The sequence below is a fragment of the Mastigoproctus giganteus genome, chromosome 13, assembly GCF_048544385.1.
Source record: "Mastigoproctus giganteus isolate SK-2022 chromosome 13, ASM4854438v1, whole genome shotgun sequence".
NCBI lineage: Eukaryota > Metazoa > Arthropoda > Arachnida > Uropygi > Thelyphonidae > Mastigoproctus > Mastigoproctus giganteus.
The window spans coordinates 82,327,381-82,354,293 of record NC_143587.1 but is presented as its reverse complement, the minus strand read 5'-3'; the positions used below and the strand labels follow the sequence as shown (position 1 = coordinate 82,354,293).

General features: G+C 38.6%; 1 protein-coding gene across 7 annotated transcripts in view; it reads left to right on the top strand.

The window, feature by feature from the left end:
* The window catches only part of Taz (tafazzin, phospholipid-lysophospholipid transacylase), a 254,338-nt gene that overhangs the window by 112,025 nt on the left and 115,400 nt on the right, over positions 1-26,913 (top strand). For 6 of the 7 annotated variants that reach the window (XM_090387175.1, XM_090387176.1, XM_090387179.1 and 3 more), the window contains one exon: positions 7,562-7,624. The exons of the other annotated variant lie outside the window; for it this stretch is intronic. In XM_090387175.1, the coding sequence (XP_090243301.1) occupies positions 7,562-7,624 (63 nt within the window). The remainder of the gene's footprint in view (positions 1-7,561; positions 7,625-26,913) is intronic. 7 annotated transcript variants of the gene reach the window in all.

The window sequence follows — 26,913 nt, the reverse complement described above, 5'->3', positions numbered from 1 at the left end:
AATCAGAAACAGTTTGTTTCCCCCCCCCCATTTCGAGAACGATCTTTTTTAAACTTTCCACTTTATCAGTACGAAAAAGTGCATTCAGTTTTTGTTCCTTCGACATGGTAACTCTTTCTTTTTTGTTGCCATCTTCTGTTAACCCAAAACCACAAAAAAAATAAAAACACAACTAAAAACACACTAAAGAACTGAGGTAGGGTGTATGTGTGGACAATGCTAGCTGCATCTGTCAACTGAGTAGGTCAGCACTCGAGATTACCCCACGATTGTCTCCGACCATACCACGTGGTCCGGTTGGATTTCTGGAGGTCATAACCATAAAACAATAAAAACAATTAGCAGTCCCCTGTTTATTAGGCTTTTCTGTAAACACGATCTTGTTGAATTTGCGATTATACCGGCAGCAGGAATTCTGTTGGTTTTTTTGTTATTATGGTGAAATGTTCACCAAAATCTGTTATTTTGGTGAACATTTCACTTGCATGTAACTCTGCAATGAGCGCTGTGTATTTCCGCAGTTTCTCTCTAAGATAGATTAGGTGCGGTTTAAATGATAAGTTCTGATCGATGATCAGTCCCAGATATTTCATTTGCGTTGACAGTTTGATTGTTTGTCCTGCCAGCTTGATTTGTGGTGGTCTTCTAAGGTTTAACCTCCCTCTCAGTAGGGTGCCTCCGTAGCCAGGTGGGAAGGAGCAGCAGTGCATAGCACATGCTTCTTGATTAGACCGGGGTTCGAGCCCGTCACCACCAAATACAGAGGATGCGGAAAGGTCAGGGAATGACTATCGCAGAGCAATATGGCCTTAGTTGCTAATGCTCCTAAAAACCAAATAACAAAACAAACCCTCTCAGTAGTACTGAGTCCGTCTTCGTTGGCGAGATTGTTAAGGTGTGTAGTTTTTCCCAGTCCTGCAAGGTTTCAAGGGCTTGGTTTGCAAGCGTTTCAAGGTTCTGTCTGGAATCCGCCACGACCGTCAGTACGAGGTCGTCTGTGAAGGCCTGGGCCTCCACCTCTCCCAGGTCCATGGTGAGGAACTCGTCAAACACTATGTTCCACAGGAGCGGCCCCAGGACAGATCCCTGAGGGCAGCCCCTGCCGACCGGCCAGGTCAACTTCTTGTAGGGCGTTATTACTTGGACATTTCTGTCCGAGAGATAAGTTTTGATGCTCCTGTACAAATTGCTTGGTGTTCTCGCTGCCCTGAGCCTGCAAAGGACGCTCGGCCACCAGAGGGTGTCGAACGCCCCAGCAAAGTCGAGGCTATGACCAGGAAATATTTCTTGGTACACTGCATCGCTTTGGTGATTAGGCCTTGGACGGCATCTATGGTTGAAGATCCCGATTTGAAGCTGGGTGGTAAAGTGCCCACCTGGCAACCCAAAAGTCATGGGTTCGATTCCCGCCTCGGGCTTGGATCAGAGTAGTGTTAAAACCTTGGGAGGTGCGCCAACAACTAACAAAAAAAAAGTTTGGGGGGGGGGGGCAAAGGGTGACATGAGCAATTACAGACCATTCGGTGACATTGGTTAGCTTGACTTTTATTCCAAGGAAAATAATTGAGTTACTGGTTAAAGAAGTAATGGAGGAGCAGCTAGACAGAAATGCAGTTATGCTGCAGTTACAGTATGGATTTATTAAAGAGTAATCTTTAGTAGCCAGTATAGCCAATAGTATTCCATCAGATTGTCTGATTGGATACTATGATGTGATGCCAAAGGAACTGGTGCAAAAAAATAATTTTGACATTGTGTACTTGGTTTTCAGAAAAGCTTTCGATAATGTTGCACATAAACAACTGCTGTACAAACTGGAGCCATATGGCATTGAGGACATGTTATTGCTATGGATAAAGGATGACTGAGTGGGAGGAGGGTAGTTCTCAGTGGGCACTGCTGTTTGTGGACTAATGTTATTTGTGGAGTTCCACAGGGTTCTCTGCTAGGTCCATTGTTGTTTTCTTAAATTTACTGATGCTAATGAAGGCTATCAGATTTGATGTCTAAGTTTGCAGATAATATGAAGGTTGGCAGCAGGGGCATATTCGGTGGGGCAGAGGGGGCATTACCCCCTTAACCATGGTCGTAATGCCCCCCCTTATGATGATACCTGGATATGATGCAGGTTAGTGACAATAATCGGGCTGTGCTACTGCATCAAGATCTAGGCAGATAGATTGAGAAGTGGCAGCTGAAGTTTAATTGACAAATTAAATTAAAAAAAAAAAATTAGTTAATGCATGCTTCTTCATATGGTTGGCAATAATCCCATATTAATATACCAGTTGTGCAGTACCACACTCAGGGTAGTAGAGAATGAAAAAGACCTGTGGGTAAGACAAGAGCCATAGCAACTTCAGATATAACAAATTATATCAAATTAAGCTTGTCATTTTTGCAAATTCATCATGGTGCTGAATGTGAGAAGACATTCGGCTAGGTGCAAAAAAAAAAAAAAAACCCACCATCTCAGTTCAGATCTTCACTTTCTGATGAAACTGAAAATGCACTTGGAATCTAAGTCTAGACAGTTTTTTTAATCTCCTCTTTTCAATCATCTTTGGCTTAAAATCTCTCTACCACATCTTGTCAAATCGGTTGCCTCTATGATTCTCCCAATTCCACTAATCACTTGGATTCTTTGACTTCTTTTCTTTGAAACTTGACTTTCTCCAGTTCAGCTTTCCAAACAATGAAGTAATTTTCCTTGGTGAGTTTAATGTTCACAACTCTAGCTGGCTTCCATTTTCTAGTCACACAGACCAGGCTGGTAGAGACGCTGAGGCTTTTGTAATTACTAATGACATAGCATAGATTGTTCATTTTGTAATTACTAATGACATAGCATAGATTGTTCATTTTGTAATTACTAATGACATAGCATAGATTGTTCATTTTGTAATTACCAATGACATAGCATAGATTCTGACCTACCAGAATATGAGAAAATCCTAACCCTGTAGCCAACAAGATCTTTTCTCGTAAACAATCATTCTAAGAACATGGTCAAGGTGAGATGAATAGTCCTCTAATTACCTCAAATCATAACTCAGTGAAGTAGTTATTAATCAGTGCCAACTAGATTTTGAACAGGCTAAGAGTAGAAAACTTGCTTCTTGCCCAAATGGTAGTCAAGCATTCTAGTTTCTTGCCAAGGCTATTGGCTGCTACTTTTGCCCATCTCTGTTCTTACCTCTGTCAAAACCAGATGGTTCTATTGTCACTTCAGCCAAAGATATAGCTGACTTAACTAGCATCCTGCTTTTCTTCTAACTCATGTATTGATGATCTTGATGATGCACCTCCTACCATTCCTAGTACACGCCATTCAATGCCTCCTGTCATCTTCTGTCAAAAGGATGTGAGAAGATTTTGAACAACCATGATGCAAAAAAAGCTCCAGGTCCTGTTGGTATTTCTCCACTTGTTCTCAAAACCTGTGTTCCTGAACTTACTCCTATTCTTTTAAGGTATTTTTCCTTCTGCTTGGAACCTTGTCATATCCAGCCAGTTCCTAAAAAGGGTGACAAATCTCTCCCATCCAATTATCTATCATTGTATTTCTACTCTTTCTAATGGAATGGAGAAATCAATTAACTACCAACTCTTAAACTATCTAGAAACCTTCCATCTGATCAATGATCATCAGTATGGATTCTGTCAGTGTCAATCCACTGGTGCTTTTCTGGCTTATGCTATCCATCTATGAACAAATTCAATGGAAACTTTTGGTGAAACTCAAGCAGCTGCCCTTGTCATTTCAAAGGCTTTTGATCGTGTTTTGCATAAAGGTCTTATAAATAAACTTTCATCTTATAGTTTGCTAACTGTTTTCTCTCTGACCAATGACTTGCAGATGATGGTCAATAGGCTCTTTGTCTTCTAACATTTCCACTAATTTTGGTGTTGCCCAAGGTTCAGTCCCTTCTCTGACACTTTTGTATATTAATGACCTTCTTCCATTGACTGGAAATGCCATTCATAGTTTTGCTGATCATGGCACATTTCATTCCATCTTCCAGTTTGAGAATCTTTCACCTGCACAAGCAGCTTCAACTTCTCAAATATCCACTACTAATTTCTTAAATGCTGATCTTCAGATAATTCTCCAATGGAGCAAAGATAACCTAGTTGATTTCAATCCTTCTAAAACTCAGTTCTGTCTTGCAAAAAGAATCCTTCGGCTCCTATGCTTATCTTTGATGGCACTCTGATTTTTGGGAAGGATGATATATCTCTGTTGGGGATTTCCCTGACTTCTAATCTCTCTTGGCATAAGCACATTAAAAATATTGCTTCCTCTACATAAAAAACTGGCTTTTTTTCTTTTGCACTTAGCATTACTTTTCTTCCAAACAGCTGTTCAATCTGTACAAATTGGAAATCTGTCCTACCATGGAATGTTTTTTCCACATCTGGGGCAGTGTTCCCAAAACCTCTCTCTCTCCTTGATTCCGTTCAGAAGAGGGCTGTTAGGTTAATTAATGATTCATCTTTAACAGTCTCTCCACTCGCTGTCTCATAGACATTCTGTTTCTGCTGCATGCCTTTTCTATTGATATTGCTATGGGCACTGTTCTTGTGAATTGACTTCTATTATTCCCACTCTCTCTTCCAAAGCAGTCTGAACATGTGCTGCAACCAGTTAACATCCATTTACTGTCCAACTTCAAACTCACAGAACCAACTTTTCATCTTCCTCTTTTATTCATTCAACTGTCGTTTTCTGGAACAATTTTCCTTCATATGTATTTCCTGAAAATTACATTCTACAGAAGTTCAAGTCTAATGTAAAAAGTATCTTCTTTCACCTTCAACCCATGCATGGTACTAATACCATAGGTTCTATTACCTCTCAAATTTGGGGTTTTCATGAGGAAAAAAAAAAAAAAAAACTCAAAAAATATCAATCATACTGTATGATGGAAGAGATGGTAGTGGGTTTGCTACTGTGAGATGAAGACTGGTCAACAGATTGAAGCCACGACAGAGGGAGAAACCTACAAGTAGCTGGGGATGATATAAGCTAAAATTCAAGATTGAGATCCACCTGTCTGAGAAATACCATCAGAAGCCTGCTAATAGTGAGCTAAACAGGGAACACATTCAAAGTTATAAATACCTGGGAGTCCCAGTTCTAGCATACTCATTTGAGATCATAGAGTGTACTAACACTGAACTGGTGGTTGATCATGAGGAGGACAAAGACTGCATCGAATAACAGAATAAAGTGAATTAAAACCTGATTAAAAAAGATTACTTACAGCAAGACATAAAGCCAATCCACCAGGCCATAAGGAAGATAGAGAAATGGCACACATTGCTCAACCTCAACAAGGAGACTCCACTCACACAGACAGAAAGATGTGCAAAGAAGCCACTATAATGATCTCCATTAAGGCTACATGGATAAGAAGGGTTCAAACATATGGCTGACCTGTGGGATCCTCTTTCCCAAAACCAAAGCATCCATGCTCACCACCCAAGCCCAGGTAATCAATACCAAGAACTACGTAAAATACATTGCTAAAGACCTCAGAGTGATGGATGACACATGTTGACAATGCCACCTTGCCTCGGAAACAATCCAGGACATCAGGGTGGGATGCAGTGTGGAAGCTAGCAAGAAATACCAGTTGATCAAAGAAAATATACACTATTACAAGTACTATCCTAAGGCCTTACTAGAGACTCCTACCCACAAATTGTACTGGAACCATGCCATTAGATCCAACTTAGAACAGACAAGTTGGATCTGTACAACAGACCAGATGTAACCCTCACTGACAAGAAGCAAAAGATCACCTACCTGATTGACATAGCAGTGCCCAACACCAGCAATCTCCAGTAAACCTACAGGCAAAAAATCATGAAGTACACAGACCTTAGACAGGTAATTAAAGAGATATGGTGTGTGGAACAAGTAATGATCACTGTGTTAACCACTGGTGTAGTGCCAAAGAGCCTATGTAAGAACCTAGTACCAATAGAATTCCCACAAGGAACTCCAGAAAGTCGCCATCCAAAATACCTAATATTTATAGGATATTCAGAGGATAGTCAGAGAGTTCCATAGTAACCTGACATAACTGTCCTACCAGTATCTGTTATGGGATGGGGAAAAATCCCATAAGGAGAAGAAAGTGATAATAATAAATTGAAAAAAAACACTTTGTTTATTTGGTTGTGTTTATAATAGATTGAAAATAAAGGTTGCATTAAAAAGTTAACAATTTTGAATTATTTCTTGCTGAATTTTTAGTTTATAAATGGGGTAACTTTTTCAAAGTGCACATGTGATCCACAAAATATGCAGGCTGTGCCTGGTTAAGGGCCAACTCACTGGTAAACAGTTCTATCAGTTCAGGGAGTCCCTGGTATCCAAGTTCCTGCAGTGATGAAGTTGCAAATAATACATAAAAAAATACAAAAACATAAAAAATATAATAGTCAGTATTTATGTACTTTGTTTCGACTTACGTTGAAGCACCCCCACTACACATGTGACTGTTTCTGTCCCACTCTTTCTGCGAGCATCCTGTTGACTTGACTCCCTCTACCTACGGTCAGTGTCTTGTTTACTTTTGCTTGTAGTAGATGCATCTGATATTTTTGATAATGTTTACTTTAAGCGAATTCTTCTTCTTATTATTTTTATTAACTGTGAAGCAAAGTGCTGATAATAAAACATCACGAAAAAGAAGACAACACAAAAGTTATGGTTTAGATATTAAATTAGAAGTTATAACACATTACAAAAATTTGGTCCCCATTTTAAGTGGAATTTTCTGTAACCAATTATCTTTGGATAACGAGAACCCCCTGTATATCTTAATATAAAAATGCATGCTGTGGATGAAAATTAAATTTCAAGTTCAGAGTGTGAAAGTTAAAATGTGGCCAGCGATGTGATTGTAGTTAATTCAGAACTGGCATTTGATAATAGCATGGTTATTTAAATTTAAAGTTTGCTTTGTGTCCCTCCCACTCTTCAGTAAACTCAGTCTGTAAGTATTCATAAAAGCCGCGGAAGAGATGAGAAAAAGAAGTACATGTGATTTTACCTTAAAATTTCTATAGCTTTGAACTTGGCTACATTTTTCATTTCATAATCCTGAAATTAAAGAAATCATCACAGTTTATTGAAAACCCCAGATTGAAATGACCTGTCTTTTTGAACAAACTATGATCAGTGGTTGTGTCTTCAAGCACATGGGAACTGTTTCTGACATTTACTTAAAAAGTTTAAAAAGTATATTAAGACTTATTACTGTCTATAGTAGATACCTGTGCATGTGACTAGCTCATGTTAAGTGTCTTTGTCACAATGAGAGTGTTTCATATTTTGAATAACTTCACTTTATATTGGAATTAAAAATTACAAAACTAGAGTTAACTAAACTTAACTAAGTGATAATTAAGTATGCAGTGCACTTAATTATCATTTGCCTTTTGACTACAGAGTGAGTCAATGAATGGATGATATGAAGTGATAATTTTGTTTGTCTCCTTCCTCCCATTTTTCATAAGTTTTTTTCCCCCATCCTATCCACTTTAGGTATTGGAAGGTTAGTTGCAGAATGTAAAGTATGTCCTATTGTAATCCCTTTCTGGCATGTTGGTAAGTTATATATGAACTTACATGTTTGTCTTTGAAATTACTTTAAAACAAAGTATTTTAAAAGATTAACTTCTGCATTGTCCAGTAAGTTGTAAATATATATCAGAAACTAAAGTGCCTAACAATTGTATCTTAGGTATTTTAGTGTTTACTTTAAAATTCAATTGTTGTAAAAGGATATACAGTAGTGAGTTTTCTTGGACTGTAAATATATCTCACTTATTCTTTAGTTTCTTTAATGACCTGAAGTTTCCCTATGCCAGTGAAAGACTGCATTTTGGCAACTGCCCTTTGCTTGTGTTTACTGGAAAAAAATTAACATATTCAGTATTGTAAACTAAGGATTGTCTTAACAATGACCTACTTATTTCTTATACTAGTGTTCTCAGATCATTAACCGATTAAGTTAAGACATCTGATTGCTCAAAATTAATAGGTATTGGTTGCCTATAAATTACCACAGAATTTGTGGCACATACAGAATATGATGCAGAGGCTGTATTCCTTACATTAAATAATTCCTTTCAAAATGTCATCTGCATTATGAAAGTTTCATTGTAAAAAAATTCAACCAAACAACACAAAATACAAGTATGATCTGGTATTCTTATGACTTTATATTTGTCATATTCTCAGATATTTTGGATTATTAGAGACTATATAAAAATACTTATGCCTTCGAGCAATCTAGAATTTTCTCTCTCTGTTGTTTATTTTTTTATAGAATAATACAATAATTGTAAGGTATGGAGACAAAATTAATACCAAACAATCCTCAGTTGTTTCATTATTAATTTGTCCTTTTAGTTCTGAAATGTCATGTATAATAGAAGAAACAGAGCCCAACTATGATGGCATTAATCTTTTTACAATTGAGTACAGCACTTTGGTCCTTTTGGAAAACTGCACTGTAACTTCCCAAATTAGTATACTTGTCAATGGCAAACTGCTGATAATTACATTTGTCAATATTAAAAGGCTTTACAGAGGATTGCCAGTTGACATTACCATTTGAATTTGTGTTAATGATTAACTTTTACCTTGCCTGCTATTTTATAAGTGATTAATTCTTACTACATATCTGCCAACTCAGCATTTACAATAGACAATTCATCTCCTTGTCTCAATTTAGCCCCCTTCTCTGTTTTCATATTGTCACATAGTTCATAAGTTTTCTGTCTTTTTTGCAAAAAAAAAATAATAAAATAAATAAATGAAAAATAGAAAAAAGTACATTAAAATCAGAATTTTTAAAAAATTCTATGAATTTCTTCTTTTTATAATGTGTCCTGAAAGAGGCCTCTGAGGTCGGGAAAACTCATGTCTAAGAATATATAAATTCATACACCGACCAATGAAATCCGACTAATGAAATCCGGGTGAAGTCAGCTGCAGTGTTGAGTCAGGTGAGGAAGGCACCCCCGAATCTCAGCCTTAGTCAAAAGAGAGCTCTAGAGGAATTGAGAAGAGACAAAGGAATAGTTGTTTTACCAGCAGATAAAGGAAGATCAACGGTGGTCCTGAATACAGAAGATTATAATAAGAAGGCATTGGATCTTCTGCAAGATAATAACACTTATAAGGTGATCCAGAGGAACCCGTTGGTGGGGCTGGAACGGCGAGTCAATAAACTGATACAATCCTGGTTGAACACGGAGAAGATTTCCAAGGAGACTTACTGGTCATTACACACTACAGGTAGTCAACTCCCGCGATTCTACGGACTGCCAAAAATTCATAAGGCAGAAGTGCCCTTGAGACCTATAGTTTCATTTATAGGGAGTCCTTCCTATGCGCTATCAGGGTACTTGGCTAAATTAATTGCACCCATAGTGGGGCAGTCCGAATATGTTGTTAAAGACAGTAGAGAGTTTGTGAATTTTGTGGGGAATTTGACTATAAATGATGATGAGAGCATGATCTCTTTTGACGTTATATCTTTATTTACATGTATTCCTATTAGTCATGCAGTATATTGTGTAAAAATGGCATTGACCAGGGATGCCTCCCTTGGTAATAGATCACTTCTCGGTGTGGAAGACATTTGCACCGGGGTAGAATTATGTCTAGCTAGTACTACCATGTTGTTTCAAGGAACTATGTATAAGCAGGTTCGCGGTACTGCCATGGGTTCACCGATTAGTGCCACCGTGGCCAATCTGGCCATGGAGGAGTTGGAAAGTAGGGTTTTTAGTGGGTGTTCGTTTCCTATTAGGAATTGGAGAAGATATGTTGATGATACCTTTGCCCTGGTCCAGAAGGGGAGGGAGGATGATGCCGTTTGCTGGCTTAATAGCTTCTCCCAATTTATACAATTTACCTCAGAGGTGGAAACGGGTGGTACCCTGTCATTTTTGGATGTATTGATCTCCAGGGTGGGTTTTAGACTTAAGACGTCAGTTTTTAAAAAACCCATGTGTAGAGGTCAATACACCCATTTCAATTCAGCGCAAGCTGGACAATATAAGAATAGTGTTGCAAAAGCTTTATTTGACAGAGTAAGATCACACTGTACCACTTCTGAGGATAAAGAAAAAGAAATTAATCGTGTCACGGCAGAACTTAGAAAGTGCGGATACCCCCAGAGGATCCTGGATAGATATAGTAGAGGAGTGTCCGAACGTAGGGAGTCGTTCGTTCCGGTAGCCACAGCATACATCCCCTACTATCCGGGCCTTACTGAACATCTAGCAAGAATTTTACGGGGTTATGGGACACGCTGTGTACAGCTTCCTGGGCGGAGGCTGTGCACAGCTGTGTCTCAGGTCAAAGACCGCGTACCAAAAGATCTTAGTAGTGGAGTGGTTTATAGAATAGAATGCCCGGATTGTGGGGAGTGTTATGTGGGGGAAACAAAACGACGGCTCAGGGATCGTCTGGGGGAACATTTAAATGCCATAAGAACCGCTGAATACAACAAGTCTGCTGTGGCCGAACATTTTTGGGAGAAGCAGCATCAAATCTCCCCGGAGGACGCTATTATTTTGGATCGTGCACATGGATACTGGGAGCGTAAATGGCTCGAGGGTTTACGGATTAGTTCATCCAGTAGGAATACAATAAATAGAGATAGAGGTATACGTATTAATCCTATCTTTGAAACAATTATATTAAGGTCGGATGAACGATTTTCTTTGCCACGTTCCCGAGACATTTCCGCTTCCAGTTCTGACCATGTGCCGATTGAACCACGTGGAGAAATACCATGTGTGGAGGTACCGTGAGCCTGCTACTTAAGGAGATGTTGCAGGAAGTCATATCACTGTTGAAGAAGGGAGCTGATGCTCCCGAAAGCTTAAGATTTTTAGCGCTTTTAATGTTTTATATTTTAGCAAATTTTATTGTAAATGACCTTTTATTACAGTTTTTAGCATTCCGTAATAGTTTATTGTAAATATTTTTTTTTTTTTTTTTTGTGTAAAGATTGTAGTCATATTAAATTTTAAATTTTATTCAATGGTCGGTGTATGAATTTATATATTCTTAGACATTTTTATAATGTGACTGTAATAAAAACCTGAGTATAGTTTGTCAAAATTTTTCAATTAGCTATTAAAAAAAAAAAAAAAAAAAAAAAAACTACATTTTATTCTGCAGGCCTTTAATTTTTTTCCCTATGTACTTCATACAAAATTAGAAAACAATAAACATTAATAAAAGAACTTTTAGTTTATTAAAAACTGAGACTGCAACCTTGATATAACATGGATGTCAGGGGAAGACTTTAATATGCATGATATAAGTGAAGTGCATTATAGTTAAATTAATTTTACCCAGTTCTTAACAATTTTTTTTTTTTTTTTTTATGAAAACCCCAGACACGAAAGGTATCAAAACCTATAGTACTTAGTACCGTGCATGAGTTGAAGGAGAAGTATGGGGGGAGGGGGATGCCGGAAAATTTGCTCTAGAGACTAAACAACATGAATTCATAATGACCAAAAGATGACCTATTAAACAAGCATTATTATGTAAGCAAATTTAATTTAGTTTTATTATTTTTCTATCATTGGACAAAAGGGGTTAAATGTTTTGAATGGCAAATGTATCATTACTGTTTTTTTTTTTTTTTTTTATAATAATTCTCTATTTTAAAATAAAAATATTAAAAAACAGTGCTTCATATACTTAAAAAAATAAAAATTTAAACATTGTCAGTTTCTTATAATGATATCATTTTCCATAGAAATTAGTGTAATTTGGTTGGGTTTTATGGATCAATTATTAAAACGAAAATTATAGTTCCTCAGAGCGGACGGTTTAATATACTTAGAACATACATACAAAGAACGGTTTAATATACAAAAAGCATTCGGCTGAGTAGTATCTTTCGGCTATTCAGCCGAAAGCTTTTTGTATATTAAACCGTTCTTTGTATGTATGTATGTTCTAAGTATATTAAACCGTTCGCTCTGAGGAACTATAATTTTCGTTTTAATAATATGAATCCGGAGCGCATAGGCCTCTTTCACCATATTATGGATCAAACTGTGGGACTGCCCTGTCCCCACAAAGATGTACTACTTTTGACTGTAAACAAGGGAATTTTACAGTACAATTATAGTGTATATTAGCAGCATATATTGGACTGCTGTGGCCAATGATGTCTCTGGGACTGGGCAGAGATGGCCTTTAACTGGTTTGGAGTTCAGAGCATAGCAATGTAATAGTAAGTAAGGACAGAATTTCTGCAAAGTGGTGGAGTAAACATGGTTGAGATATTTTGTCATTAGTATAGGATTGGTGCCCACTTTCCCTTTGCAACTACATATTCCTATCGTTGGGTGATATTTCCTCTGCTTGGTGAAGAATTGGCTCATGCTGTTCAGTTATCTGGAGTGTTTGCACTGACTTGGTTTGTGGTGCCAAGTCATCTGACATTTCTGCATAGTGTATGTCAGTGTGGTTCATGGTGCTGGATCATCTGGGTTGTCTACTGTCTTGGCTTAGTGCCCAGTCAGCTTGACTGTTTCAGCTGCATATTTCTACATTAGATTGCAAGGAAGAACCAAGGATTCTGAGACAGTGGTTTGTGGGCAATTTATTGCAATTCTTTGTACTCCTTGAGTATAATCTGTGTGTGTCTTGTATCATTCTCCTGCTATGGCCCCTTATGCCACTAGTGGTGGCTCTGTATATATTTGGTGCTTCAAGAAAGGTCTGCTCGTATTGATCCTCAAGAAGGAACTGCTCAATCTATACCTATGCTTTGGCGAATTTGTTACTTGACCCTTGATTTGGACTTGAAATCTGATTTATTTATTTATTTTTTTAGGAGTAAATCTCTAAATTATAAGAATCTCTAAATTTTAGGAGTAAATCTCTAAATTATAGTTAGCATTAGCATTAACAGAGGCATATGATGCAAGAAAGCAAGCTTATATAGCATCAGCAAAAAAAAAAAAAAAAAAAAACCTTCCCATTTCACCCATCCATTCACTCCAAATGCTTGTCTAGTTCTGCCTTGAATTTATCTAAGTTTTCCACCTTCACTACAACAGATGGAAGTTTGTTCAAACTATCAAATGCCCACTGGCTAAAGGCTAATTTCTGCATATCTATTCTACAATTGTCTTTCCTCAATTTGAATTTGTGCCCCCGAGGTAAGTAATTTTGAGCAAGAGGAAGAATCCCATCAGTATTGAGCTTACTCAAACCAATCAAGACCTTATACGCCTCAATTAGATCACCTCAAACTGCCTAGTCTCCAGACGCTGCAATGTGCAGAATTTAAAAGTCTTTCTTGGTAAGTGCAACCCTTTGTTCCACTCACTATTCTTGTTCGCCTTCTCTGTACCATTGCAGCAGCTCTACATGCTTCCTAAAATAAGGCCTCCAGACATGATGCAGTACTCAAGGTGTTGCCTGACCATTGCCTTAAACAAGGGAACAATCACCTCCTTATCCCTTCTAGCAAAATTTCTGTATATCTTGAAAAAGACCTGGGGGTAATTGTGCAGGCAGATATGAAGTTTTCTGAGCAGTGCAGACGGTCTGCGAGAGTAGCTCATGGTGTCTTGTCAATGATATATGGGAATTTTTCTAGCAGGGATAAGGAGGTGATTATCCCCTTGTATAAGGCAATGGTCAGGCCACACCTTGAGTACTGTATACAGGTCTCAAGGGCTCATTTTAAGAAGGATGTAGAGCTGTTGGAATGAGTACAGAGAAGGACAACAAGAGTAGTGAATGGAACAAAGGGTTGCTCTTGCGAAGAAAGGCTTAAGTTTTGAAAATTACAGTGTCTGGAGAATAGGCACATGCGAGGTGATCTGATTAAGGTTGTATAAAGCCTTGAATGGTTTGAGCATGTTCAACGCTGATGGGATTCTTCCTTTTGCTCAGAATAATCGCCTGAGAGGACATAAATTCAAATTGAGGTAAGACAGTTGTAGGATAGATGTGCTGAAGTTTAGACAGCATGTGGCTGATTGTTGGAACAAACTTCCATCGATTGTTGTAGAAGTTGATAGCTTTAACAGACTCAAGGCAGAACTAGACAAACATTTGGAGCGAGTGGATGAGTGAAATTAGAAGATTTGTGCTTTTTTTTTTTTTTTTTGGCTGATGCTATGTAAGGTTTCTTTCTTGCACATGTGCCTTTACTAATGCTAATGCCATTGACACCATGAGCTACTCTTGCAGCCTGTCTGCGATGCTCAGAAAACTTCATATCTGACTGCACAATTACTCCTAGGTCCTTTTCATTCTCTACTACCCTGAGTATAGTACCACACAGTTGGTACATTACTTGGATTATTGCTACCCATATGCAGTACTTTACATTTGTCAATGTTAAATTTCAGTTGCCTCCTCTCAGCCCATCTGCTCAACTTTTCTAGATCCTCCTGCAGTAGTATACTATCATTACTGTCATTAACAACCCTGCCAACCTTCATATCATCTGTAAACTTAGACATTAATCCTGATATACCTTCATCAGTATCATTGATAAATTGAAAACAACACTGGGCCCAACACCGAACCCGGGGGGGGGGACTCCACTAATAACATTAGTCCATGAAGAGCAGTGTCCATGATTACCACTCTCTGTCTTCTCCCACTCAACCATCCTTTTATCCATTGGAGCAACTTGCCCTTAATGCCATACTGCTCCAGTTTTTACAGTAGTCAGACATGTGCAACAGTAAGTTAAAAGCTTTCCCAAAATTCAAGTAAATGATATCAAAATTATTTTTTGGATCCAGTTCCTTTGTGACCACATGATAGTATCCAATTAAATTTGTCAGACAAGAGTTACCCTTAACAATCTACGCTGAGTCTGAACTGTAACTGCAGTCTTGTCTAGGTGATCCTGCAGTGCTTCTTTAACCAGCGAGTCCATTATTTTCCCTGGAACAGAAGTTTGACTGACAAATCTGTAATTAACTCTGTCACCCTTTGATCTGCCTTTTGTGAATTGGGGATACATTTGCATATCTCCAGTCCGTGGGGACCTGAGTACAAGGATACTCTCTTGATTATGGTTTAGGGTTTGCTTATTTCCTTTGCCACCTCCTTTAATAAAACTTGATAGATCACATCCACTCCAGGTGTCCTTTTTTTATGTTCAATTTCAAAAATTTATCCTCCACTTTGATTTGAGTTATTACAAAATAATTTAGCTCCTTGCTCCTTGCCTTTGATAAGCTTCTGGCCTTCACTTCCCTAAAGACTTCCTCATGTGTAGATGCAAAATATCCATTCAATCTATCAGCTACCTCAACAGGTTCAACAACCGAACCATTGATATCAAATGGACCAACCTGATTCATCCCCTTCCTTCTAGAGTTTACATAAGTAAAGAAGTCTTTGCTGTTCCTCTTTGCATCCTTTGCTAAAGATTTCTTGTAATCTGCCTTCGCTTTCCTAACATCCTTTGTAACTTGATTACAGACTGGCTTCTATGTATCATAGTCTTCTGTGTCACCTGATAATTTATATGCATCGTATGCATTTTTCTTCTCTGCCACGAGACTCATTAGTTCATCTGCAATCCATTTAGGCCTAAACCTTGAACAGTATTTCTTAGTGTTGACAAAAAGCTTAGTAGCTTCCAAGATTACTTCCTCGAATTCTTCCCATTTAGAATTTTCTCTCGGTAACATCATCAGTTGATCCCATTGTATAGAATTTAAGAACTATCTGAGACCACAGTAGTCACCTTTACGAAAGTAAAAACCCTTCCTTTTACTCCTGATGGTAGTTACATTTTTAAGTAAATCCCACATCAGCACACTGTAGTCACTGCCACCGAGGGGTTCCTTTATCTGCGGATTCTTAATGCATGAAGAATCACTGCTGATAATCAGATGAAGAGAATATTACTCCCTCTAGTTGCTTCTTGAACATGCTGCTCTAGAAAACATTCATCCAATAAATCCACAAAAGCCTTGCTAGTATGTGAGTGACCAGTCCGCAAGTTCCAGTCAATATCTGTGAAATTAAAATCCCTCATTATAAGACAGTCTGATTTACTGGCCCACGCTGTGTTTTCTCTGTACACTTGTATTTTATACTCATCTCAGTCATTAGGTCTATAACACACTCCTACTTTCAATTATTGTTTGCCGGTGTTTGTCACATCAAAATGACTCAACGCTGCACAGTCCACCGATATCACTTCCTTAGATTTTATGCGTTTCTGAACTAATAGAATAACCCCTCCTTCTTTCCTATCCTGTCTATCCTTTCTGTACACGTTGTACTCCCCAAATTCCAATTCTGCATTCCTTATATCTGTGTGACACTACATCTCTGATATCCCAACAATATCTGCCTTTGATGTTTTGGCCAGCACCTCAAATTCATAAAATTTATTTATCAGACTCCTAGCATTGTTGTACACATAAGTATACATGCATCTGTTCTTATTCTTAGCTATCCTAACACAGCCCATGAATTTACTTGTTCCCCGATGGCTCCCAGCAGTCTCTGAAATCCCCCGCACCTTGTTTTCCAGGCTGCTGCTCATTCCAGTAGAAGCAGTGCAAGAATCACTTACACTCTGCCAGTGGCTACTGTTAATCTATTAGTCGGTGTAATCCCCCAAGCTAGCAGGTTTCTGACCCACCTAACACCGCCTCAATAGCATCACCAGGTATTCTTTCATGCACCCTTTCTATTTAAGTGTATCCCATCCCTGTAGAAGCAGTCTCTCCTGTTAATAAGCACAGACCATGCTGAAAAAAATTGTAACCTATGAGCCTTGCACAATCTCTCCATGGCCAAATTGATTGAAAAGGCTCTCATCATGTACTCCCTCCTATTGTGTCTGGGTAGAATTGCAGACACTTTCAAATTCAACCCTAAGTCACGGCTTTTTTTCAACATTGATCTGTACTTGTTAAGTAATTCCGCTGGTCTCTTACTCTTAATATTATTAGTGTCGTGTACAACAGTATCAGCCTTTGTGCCCTTAAAAGACCATATCTGCTTTACAACGTCATCAACTTTTGCCCCTGGCAGACATACCCTGGTCCTGTTCCACATATCCTTTTTTGCACAATGTGTTCCCTGTTTCCCTGACAATAGAGTAACCAACAACAATTAGTTCCTGTGGACCAGCACATTCTGCCTTGAGGATTGCCACTGTTTTGACTGATCTTCAAGTGCAAGCCCTTGTATTGATGTGGGCAGCTGAGAGATTGATGGGCCGCAGAGACTGTAAAATAGAGCACATGCTGAAAAATAACTCTCTTCCTTCCCCCTAAATGGAGGAACAAACACCTTTTTTGCACACCTGTCTGTACATTTACTGCCATTGATCTCCCTATCTACTCCCCATCTCTCCTTCAACCTCCAATGTGATCTCAGTGAAAGTTTGATAAGGCTGACTGGAATACCTTCAAACATCTAGCGCAATTTGACATCACAAGAGTTAGTTAGCTACTCAGTGGCTCTATCAGATGCCGTTTTATATATTACAGAAGGTATTGTCCATGCAGCAGCAGTTACAATTTCAAAAACAACTACACAGTTTCTATCATTTCTAAAATGTTCCTGGAATTCAGAATGCATTGCAGCAAGAAAAGCCCAAAACAAGCATGGGGGATATTCCACCAATATCCCACCACCGAAAATATTTTTCCTATCTTTTAAATGTGGATCCACTTTACCTCCTCCATAACCCAGGCTACTATTTCAAAAGTAGTCCAGGACAAGTTTCAAAAAATGAATGGTAAATCTATGGGATTCTAGAGCAAAATGGATGTCCAATTGCAAATTCAACTGCAGTTGCAGATACTCTAGGATGGCAAACCTTTTTAACGGTGAGTGCCAAAATTGGCTAAATCTTTTAAAAACTTATTCTCGTGGTCCCAGAACACAAAATTGGCTAAATATTTAAAAAAAAAATTACCCTTGCATTTCAGAACACAAAATGCATAATGCTTTATTATCTTAATTAAAGCAAATATTTCACTCCAAGATTCTTGAAATTTTCTGCTGCTCTCCTCTTCATTTGATTGTTTTTGTTTCTTTGCTGGTTGCACTGACATTCTGAACAAAGGGCAAATAGCAATTAAAATATTTATGAGCATTTATGGGAATCAATGAAGAATAATCTCCAATCTCCACACCACATACGAACCGTAATTGATAATGAAGGAGGCTGCACTAAATACTGAATGTGGATAATATATCTCACATAACTTTACCAGCCGACCGGGCTAGCCGAGTGGGTAAAGTACCTGCCCGGCAACCCAAAGGTCGCGGGTTCGATTCCCGCCTCGGGCTTGGATCAAAGTACTGCAAAAACCTTGGGAGGTGCAATATGGCCACAGAAGCCGATGCGCCAACAACTACCAAATCAAAAAAAAAAAATAAATAAATAACTTTACCAATAACTTATGTTCTGAATAAACGTGTGAAATATACAAATTTTTTTTTCTTATTTTCATTCCACAATTTCGTCATTACGTCTCACCAATCCGACTTTAAACAAATCACTGCATGAAGTTTGAAATTTTTTTGGGACGCTAAATTCTGCATGCCCAAAAAATTTGTATGCACGTAACTTTGGGCACGTGTGTCATGGGTTTGCCACCCCTGCTCTAGGTGGAAATATTTGTAAAAATCTCTGCAATAATATCAACCCCCCCCCTCCAGATTTCTTGGCTCTAAAAGAAAAAAGTGAGAAACATGCATTAAACTTCTCTTCAACGGGGCTTAAACACAACAAGCCCTTTATGCAGAAAGAGTTAAGACAGTGCTCATTCCCTCATGAGCATGTGCTCGTGAGGGAATTAGCATTAGCATTAGTAGAGGCATTTGATGCAAGAAAGCAAGCTTATGCAGCATCAGCCAAAAAAAAAAAAAAAAAAAACCACTTCCACTTCACCCCTCTGTTTGTTCGAAATACCTGTCCAGCTGAGCCTTAAACTTATTTAGGCTATCAACTTCCACGACAAGGGATGGAGGTTTGTTCCACCAACCAACCACCCGCTGGCTAAAGGCAAATTTCCACACATCTATCCTACATCTGTCTTTCCTCAATTTGAATTTATGCCCTCTCAGGTGATTATTCTGAGCGAGAGGAAGAATCCCATCAGCATTGAGCATGCCCAAACCATTCAAGGCTTTATACACCTCTATCAGATCACCTCACTGGTGCCTAGTCTCCAGACACTGTAATTTGAAAACTTAAGCCTTTCTTTGTAAGAGCACCCCTTTGTTCCATTCACTAATCTTGTTGCCCTTCTCTGTACTCGTTCCAGCAGCTCTACATCCTTCTTGAAATGAGGCCTCCAGACCTGTATACAGTACTCTAGGTGTGGCCTGACTATTGCCTTATACAAGGGAATAATCACCTCCTTATCCCTGCTAGAAAAATTCCTATATATCATTGACAATACAGCATGAGCTACTCTTGCAGCCCGTCTGCACTGCTCAGAGAACTTCATATCTGCCTGCACAACCACCCCCAGGTCCCTTTCATTCTCTACCACTGTCAGTGTAGTACCACAGAGTTGATACGTTGCACTGGGGTTGCTGTTTCCCATGTGTAGTACTTTACATTTGTCAATGTTAAACTTCATTTGCCACCTCTCAGCCCATCTGCTCAACCTTTCCAGATCCTGTTGCAGCAGCATAGTGTCAGTAGTGTCCTTGCCAACCCTGCTTACCTTTGTATTGTCTGCAAACTTCGATATTAAGCTTGATATACCATCATCAATATCATTTATAAATACAGAAAACAATAATGGACCCAACACTGAGCCCTGAGGGACACCACTAATAACATTAGTCCACGACGAGCAGTGTCCATTGATTACCACTTTCTGTCTTCTCCCCCTCAGCCACCCCTTTATCCACAGCAGCAATTTGCCTCCAATGCCACACTGCTCCAATTTGTGCAGCAGTCTTTCATGTGCAACAGTATCAAAAGCCTTTCTAAGATCCAAGTAAATAATATCAAAGTTATTCCCTGCATCCAGTTCCTTTGTGATTGCATCATAGTATCCAATCAAATTGGTCAGGCAAGACTTCCCCTTAACAAAACCATGCTGTGTCCGAGATATAACTGAAGTCTTGTCTAAATGATCCTGCAGTGCTTCTTTAACTAGTGCCTCCATTAATTTTCCCGGAACAGAAGTTAAACTCACAGGTCTATAATTACGTGTGTCAGCCTTTGATCCGCCTTTGTGAATTGGGGTCACATTTGCACATCTCCAGTGTGTGTGGGTACCTCCCCTGAGTCCAAGGAAGCTCTCATAATTATGGCTAAGGGTTTGCTTACTCCTTTTCTGCCTCCTTTAATATAACTGGATAGATCCCATCCACCCCGGGTGCCTTTCTTGTGTTTATCTTCAACAATTTCTCCTCCACTTTACTCTCAGTTATTACAAGATTCTCTAGCTTACTGCTAGAGTTGAATACACCTCTGGCATTCCCCTCGCTAAATAACTCCTCATGTGTGAATGTCGATGCAAAATATTCATTTAGTTTGTTAGCTACCTGAGCAGGATCATCAACAGTTGACCCATCGATATTAGGTGGACCAATCTGATTCATCCCCTTCCTTCTAGAGTTTACATAAGTAAAGAACTCTTTGCTGTTTTTCTTTGCATCCCTTGCCAATGATTTCTCGTAATCTGCCTTCGCCTGCCTAACCTCCTTTGTAACTTGGTTACAGATCAACTTATATATATCATAGGCTTCTGTGTCATGTGTTAATTTGTATTGTATGTATCCCATGCATGTTTCTTCTCTGCCATATGCCTCATTAGACATCCATTTAGGCCTAAACCTTGAACAATATTTCTTAGTTGGTATGTAAAGCCTAGTAGCTTCCAAGATAAGTTCTTTGAATGCTTCCCATTTTGCATTTGCTGTTGGTAACATCATCAGTTGGTTCCACTGTATAGAATTTAAATACTGTCTCAGACCATTGTAGTCTCCTTTACGAAAGCAAAAACCCTTCCCTTTACCCCTGATGGGAGTTACCTCTTTGAGTAAATCCCACTTCAGCACACTGTGATCACTGCCACCTAGTGGTTCATTTATCTGCAGATTCTTAATGCATGAAACTGCTGATAATCAAATCAAGAGTATTCTTCCCTCTAGTTGCCTCCCGAACATGCTGATGTAGAAAACAATCATCCAATAAATCCACAAAAGCCTTGCTAGTGTGTGAGTGACCAACCCACAAATTCCAGTCAATATCTGGGAAATTAAAATCTCCCATTATAAGACTCTCTGATTTACTGGCCCACTCTATTTCCCTGTACAGTTTCTTATTATACTCATCAGAGTCATTAGGCCTATAGCACACTCCTACTCTCAATTTTGATCTCCCAATGCTTATGTCACACCAAACTGACTCGACACTGCACTGTTCAGCGATGTCCACTGGCTTCACTTCCTTGGATTTTATGTATTTCTTAACTAATAGCATAACCCCTCCTCCCTTCCTATCCAGTCTATCCTTTCTGTAGACGTTGTACTCCCCAAATTCCAGTTCTGCATTCCTTATATCTGTGTGACACCACGTCTCTGATATCCCAACAATATCTGCCTTTGATGTTTTGAGCAATACCTCAAATTTATCAAATTTATTTACGAAACTCCTAGCATTGGTTTACACGCAAGTATACATGCACCTATTTCTATTCTTAGCTACTCTAACACAACCCATGTGTTTACTTGTACTGCAATGACTCCCAGCAGACTCTGAAATATCCTGCATCTTGTTTTTCAGGCTTCTGCTCATTCCAATAGAAGCAGTGCAAGAATCTCTTTCACCTCTGCCAGTGGCTACTGTTAATCTATTCATCTTTGTCTCCCCCCAAGCTAGCAGTTTTCCGACCCACCTAACACTGCCTCGATAGCCTCAGCAAATATTCTTGCACCCTTTCTATTTAAGTGTATCCCATCCCTGTAGAAGCAATCTCTCCTGTTAACAAGTACAGACCAGGCTGAAAAAAATTCTACCCCTTGAGCCTTGCACAATCTTTCCAGGGCCGAATTGATCGACAAGGCTCTCATCATATACTCCCTCCTATCGTGTCTGGGCAGAATTGCTGACACTTTCAAATTCAACCCTATTTCATGGCTTTTTTTCAATGACCTGTACTTGTTAAGCAATTCCGCCGGTCTCCTACTCTTGATAGCATTAGTGCCAATGTGTACAACTATATCACCTTTTGTGCCCTTAAAAGATCATATCTGCTCTACAATGTCATCAACCTTTGCCCCTGGCAGACATACCCTGGTCCTGTTCCATCTATCCTTTTACAAAGCATGTTTCCTGTTTCCCTGACAATAGAGTCACCAACAACCACTAGTTCCTTTGGGACCAGCGCATTCTGTCTTGGGGGTTGCCGCTGTGTTGTGTGATGACCAAGTGCAAGCTCTGCCTTTGATGTGGGCAGCTGAGAGCTTGATGGGCCCTCAATTTAGTTCCTTCGAGGGCATCCACCCTGTCCATCTTTGGCACATCTTTGAGAATGAGCACATCTTTGATGGGGTCAGATGACATCTACTGTGAATTCATAAACCACCTTTCAGGACAATCTAAGGATCATCTTTTAGATTTATTTAATAGGCCCTTACTTGGCAGAGAATTACTGGATTTCTGGAAGAAGGCAACTGTTCTTGCTTTCCCAAAACCAGGAAATATTCTAGAAATCCAATTAACTATTGTCCCATTTCCCTGGCAAACTGTCTGTGCAAGGTCCTGGAAAGGATGGTTAATGCTTGCCTTATATAGTATTTGGAAACTTAATGGTCTGCTTTCTAGGACATAGTGTTGGCTTCTGAAGAAATAGATTCACTTTGGATCACTTATGAGACTCGAAACATACATCCATGATGCTTTTATTAAATCTGAGCATCTGGTAGAAGTTTTCTTTGATATTGATTTGGCATTACTGCAAAACCTCGATAACAGTGGTCTTTAGGGAATGAGATTAGGGAATGAACCTGTTTTGATTAAAAACTTTCTTTCTAACCATGATCACCAAGATGATATCTGCTCTACAATGTCATCAACCTTTGCCCCTGGCAGACATACCCTGGTCCTGTTCCATCTATCCTTTTACAAAGCATGTTTCCTGTTTCCCTGAATTTCAAGTTCGTGTAGAATCCACACTCTTTTTGCCATAAGAATAAACTATTGTAGAACAACTTCCACAAACAGTAAACAATGTCCTCTGCATTGATGACTATGATATTCTGTCACTCATGCAATGTGAGGATCATATCACATTTCATCTTGGTCTTTGGCTAATGAGTTCATCGCAGACCATTTGTGTATACTTTGTTGCAAATGTAATCTGCATTTTGACCCAGAATTAGGGCTTGGGCAAATCAGCATTCCAGTTGTAGCAGAAGTCAAATTCGTAGGACTAATTTTTGACAAGAAGCTGACATTTCTGGAACATATTCATCAGCTAAGGACAAGGTGTGTCAAGGTTAACATCCATTGTGCCCTTTCGTCAACTTCATGGGGTGCAGATCTCCGTATCCTTCTTTGTCTGTACTAAGCTCTTGTCTGTTCCAAACTAGATTATAGTTCTCAGGTTGATGCTTCTCTAGAAATAGTGTACTTAAGTGGTTAGATCCAGTCCATCACCAGGCCACCTGGACTACCACTGCAGCATTGAAGCAAACGAACTATCTCTGTCTCATTGAAGTAAGCAGTTGTCCCTGCAGTATGCTTTTCAATTGAAATCCCTTCCTGGCAACCCCCATGTGGACATCCATTTTTGAGCCACGATGGGAAAATCACTCATCTCAGTATTCTGACTTCCTGGCAGTATTTTTTTTTTATGAAAACCCCAAACACAAAAGGTATCAAAACCTATAGTACTTAGTACCGTGCATGGTATGCACATGGCTTGAAGTTAGAATCGTATGTGACATCTCCGCATAGTATTCTTTGTACATGTGACAGAGAACTCTGTGAAAGCCAGAGATTTAAAGGCGTTTGGGGAGTGGAATATTGTGGTTATATTCTCTTGTTTCTCTGACCATTTAGCCGTTGGAACCCACTGTTTCCCACACTTTGCCACAAGGAGGCAGGTGAGGATTGGAATACAGTAAACCTCCGCTATTTTCTCCGCTATTTCTCAGGAAAGTAACCACTGTGAATAGTGGTTACTTTCCTGAGAAATGCCGCGAATACCGAAAACGCAAATACTGAGTTATGGCTCCCATAGTAATAAAAGGGTTCCGTTCCAAAATGTGAAATATATAAGGAAAAAAATTAGTAAAATTTTGTCTATGTGTGTATTATATGTACCTTCATAATATGACTATGTACATAGTGAAATACAAGCATAAGGCATCGAAATGAAAATTAGAAACAATTTAATATTAAATGTAATTTTTATTAGAAATTTCAAATCTTTCAAACCAGCGCCTTTGCTAGAGCTAAAAAAACTTATCCCGCCAGTGCTATCACCAGTTTCGCTAAAGTGTTGATAAAGGTGTTTTGCCTTTTCATGAATGATGAGTGAACTTAACGGAATTATATTTAGAGTTCAGTCTTCTATCCACAGATTTAAAGCTTTTTCCATTAAATTAACATCACGAGTTACAGAGCAAAGTTTTGAAGCAAATATCGCGTTTTCACAGACACTACGGCGGATTTTTTCTTCCAATTTCTTGATTGATCGTACCGTTGACTCATTGATATTATAATGTTTTGCCACTGACGAGACACTTTCACCATTAGAAATTTTGTCTAATAACTCAATTTTACTTGCTAATATGAATAACAATTCCCTTGTTATTCGTAGCAATATTTTTGTAGGGGCAATATAGAAAAGAACTTGTCCACAATAAAGTCATTTTCTTTTAACCGTTAATAAAATCAAAAAAGTCTGTTTACGCTAACACACTTCAAAACAGTAGATTTTTCATTTTTGTAAACATATCAATTTATAAGCATTTAAAAGCACACGATGAAACCTTCCATGACAAGCACATAACACATACTGAACAAGGTTTAGCGGGAAATATCCATGCTCGCGATTTTGTCACCCCTCTTCCCTCCCACCCACTGAGTGCTGTTTTGACCAGAAAAGATGATTTTAGCCACGCCCATGTTTTTTTATGGTGGAAAATGTTCACGGCACTTTAAAATTCACATTTTTTTAGGTTTCATTTTATATTAAATCAGCAACTGTGAATACAGATACTGCGAATAGTGGGGGTTTGCTGGATTCAGAAATTAGGCCCTGCCACCTAATTTCCAAGTATTTCAGTGGCAAGGCTGTCTATATTTGTCTATATATATATATATATATATATAATCTTGTAGAAAAATAGAATGAAGAAGCTGTCGGTATGTGCGGGGGGGGGGGATTAAAAATTCCATTTGGTTTATTTTTTCTATTGTTATATTTATTTTAATTTTGATTCCTATCTCCCCCCCCCCTTTTCGGTCAACACGTATATCGCTCCCAGGGTACACCGTATTTTCATTAGTCTAATTCTAAGCATAAATATCTACTTACTATATTTAATAATAATAATAATTCGTTATATATATATATATATATAGACAAATGTATTTGAGTAGGGTTGCTGACCTGTCAAATGTAATTACAATGGAATAAATTGAGAATGCCTATAAGGTAAAAGCAGATTACCTGAAATTAAGATTAACCTAAAAATAACATTTAGATGTTCAGTTTTATTAATACATCCTATTATTTTTATTTATATATACACTGGTGTTCAAAGAAAGTGCAACACCTAGGGATTTCACATTTCTAACCCTTTTTTCCGATGGTATGTTACATTAATGACTAGCATTACAAATAGAAATATAAACAAAAAATATTTATTAATAGTTAAAGCAAAGCTAAGTAATATTTGACAGGTGCTCCCAAAATATTCCAAAATGAGCATTTGCAACCTTTATACAACAGTTTTGGTAAATACAACAATTATGGCTGAAATGTTATCAGAAGCCCTCAATTTGCTTCAGTTTATCATTTTAAATGGAAAACAAAGTGAACAGTTCACCAGGTGCAAATTAATATTTAGTTGAACTGCCTCTGTCCCTGATGACAGCAGCACACCGTCGAGGCATTGACAAGATCAATTTCTGAAGATAATCAACTGATAGTTCGGTTTCTTTCTGGCAACTGTAGATTCCACATGATGCCAACGGTTCTCTGTAGAATTTAGGTCCAGGCTGTTTCCTGGCCAGCTAAGAGTTGTAATGGACAGTTCTTCCAACCATTTTTTTCACTTGTAACAAATGTAAACACATTACTCTCGAATCTCTAATGCAGAAATGAATCTAGAAGTAACTACAGAAGTGCCTACTTACACTTTTTGCCCAATGACAAGGTGCAAAGTCGTCCTGAAAGATGCAGTTACTTGGCAGGTTGAAATGGTCTCTCTTAGTTGGCAGCAGTTTGCCTTCCAATATAGCCAGGTATCCATTGGCATTTACGGAACCTTTTATAAACTGCAGGTGACCTACTCCGCGATACAAAATGCACCCCCATATCATTTGGCTGGTAGGGAATTTCACTGCAGACACCACATAGTCTGTATTGTATTCTTCACCACGTCTACAGTGAATTGTTTGTCTCCCATCAGAGCCATGCAGGTTGAATTTCTTCTCATCCGAGAAAATAACTGACTTCCACTGCTCGGGGGTCCATTTGACATGCTCCTTACACCAAATTTTATCGGGCCTTTTTCATTTTTTGTGTGAGGAGGGGGCTTCTTAGGATGGCGAGCTACAAGTCCATTTTTGAAGAGGCGTCTTCTGACTGTTACTGCACTTGCTACCACTCCTGTATGTTCTTCCCATTTTCTTTTCA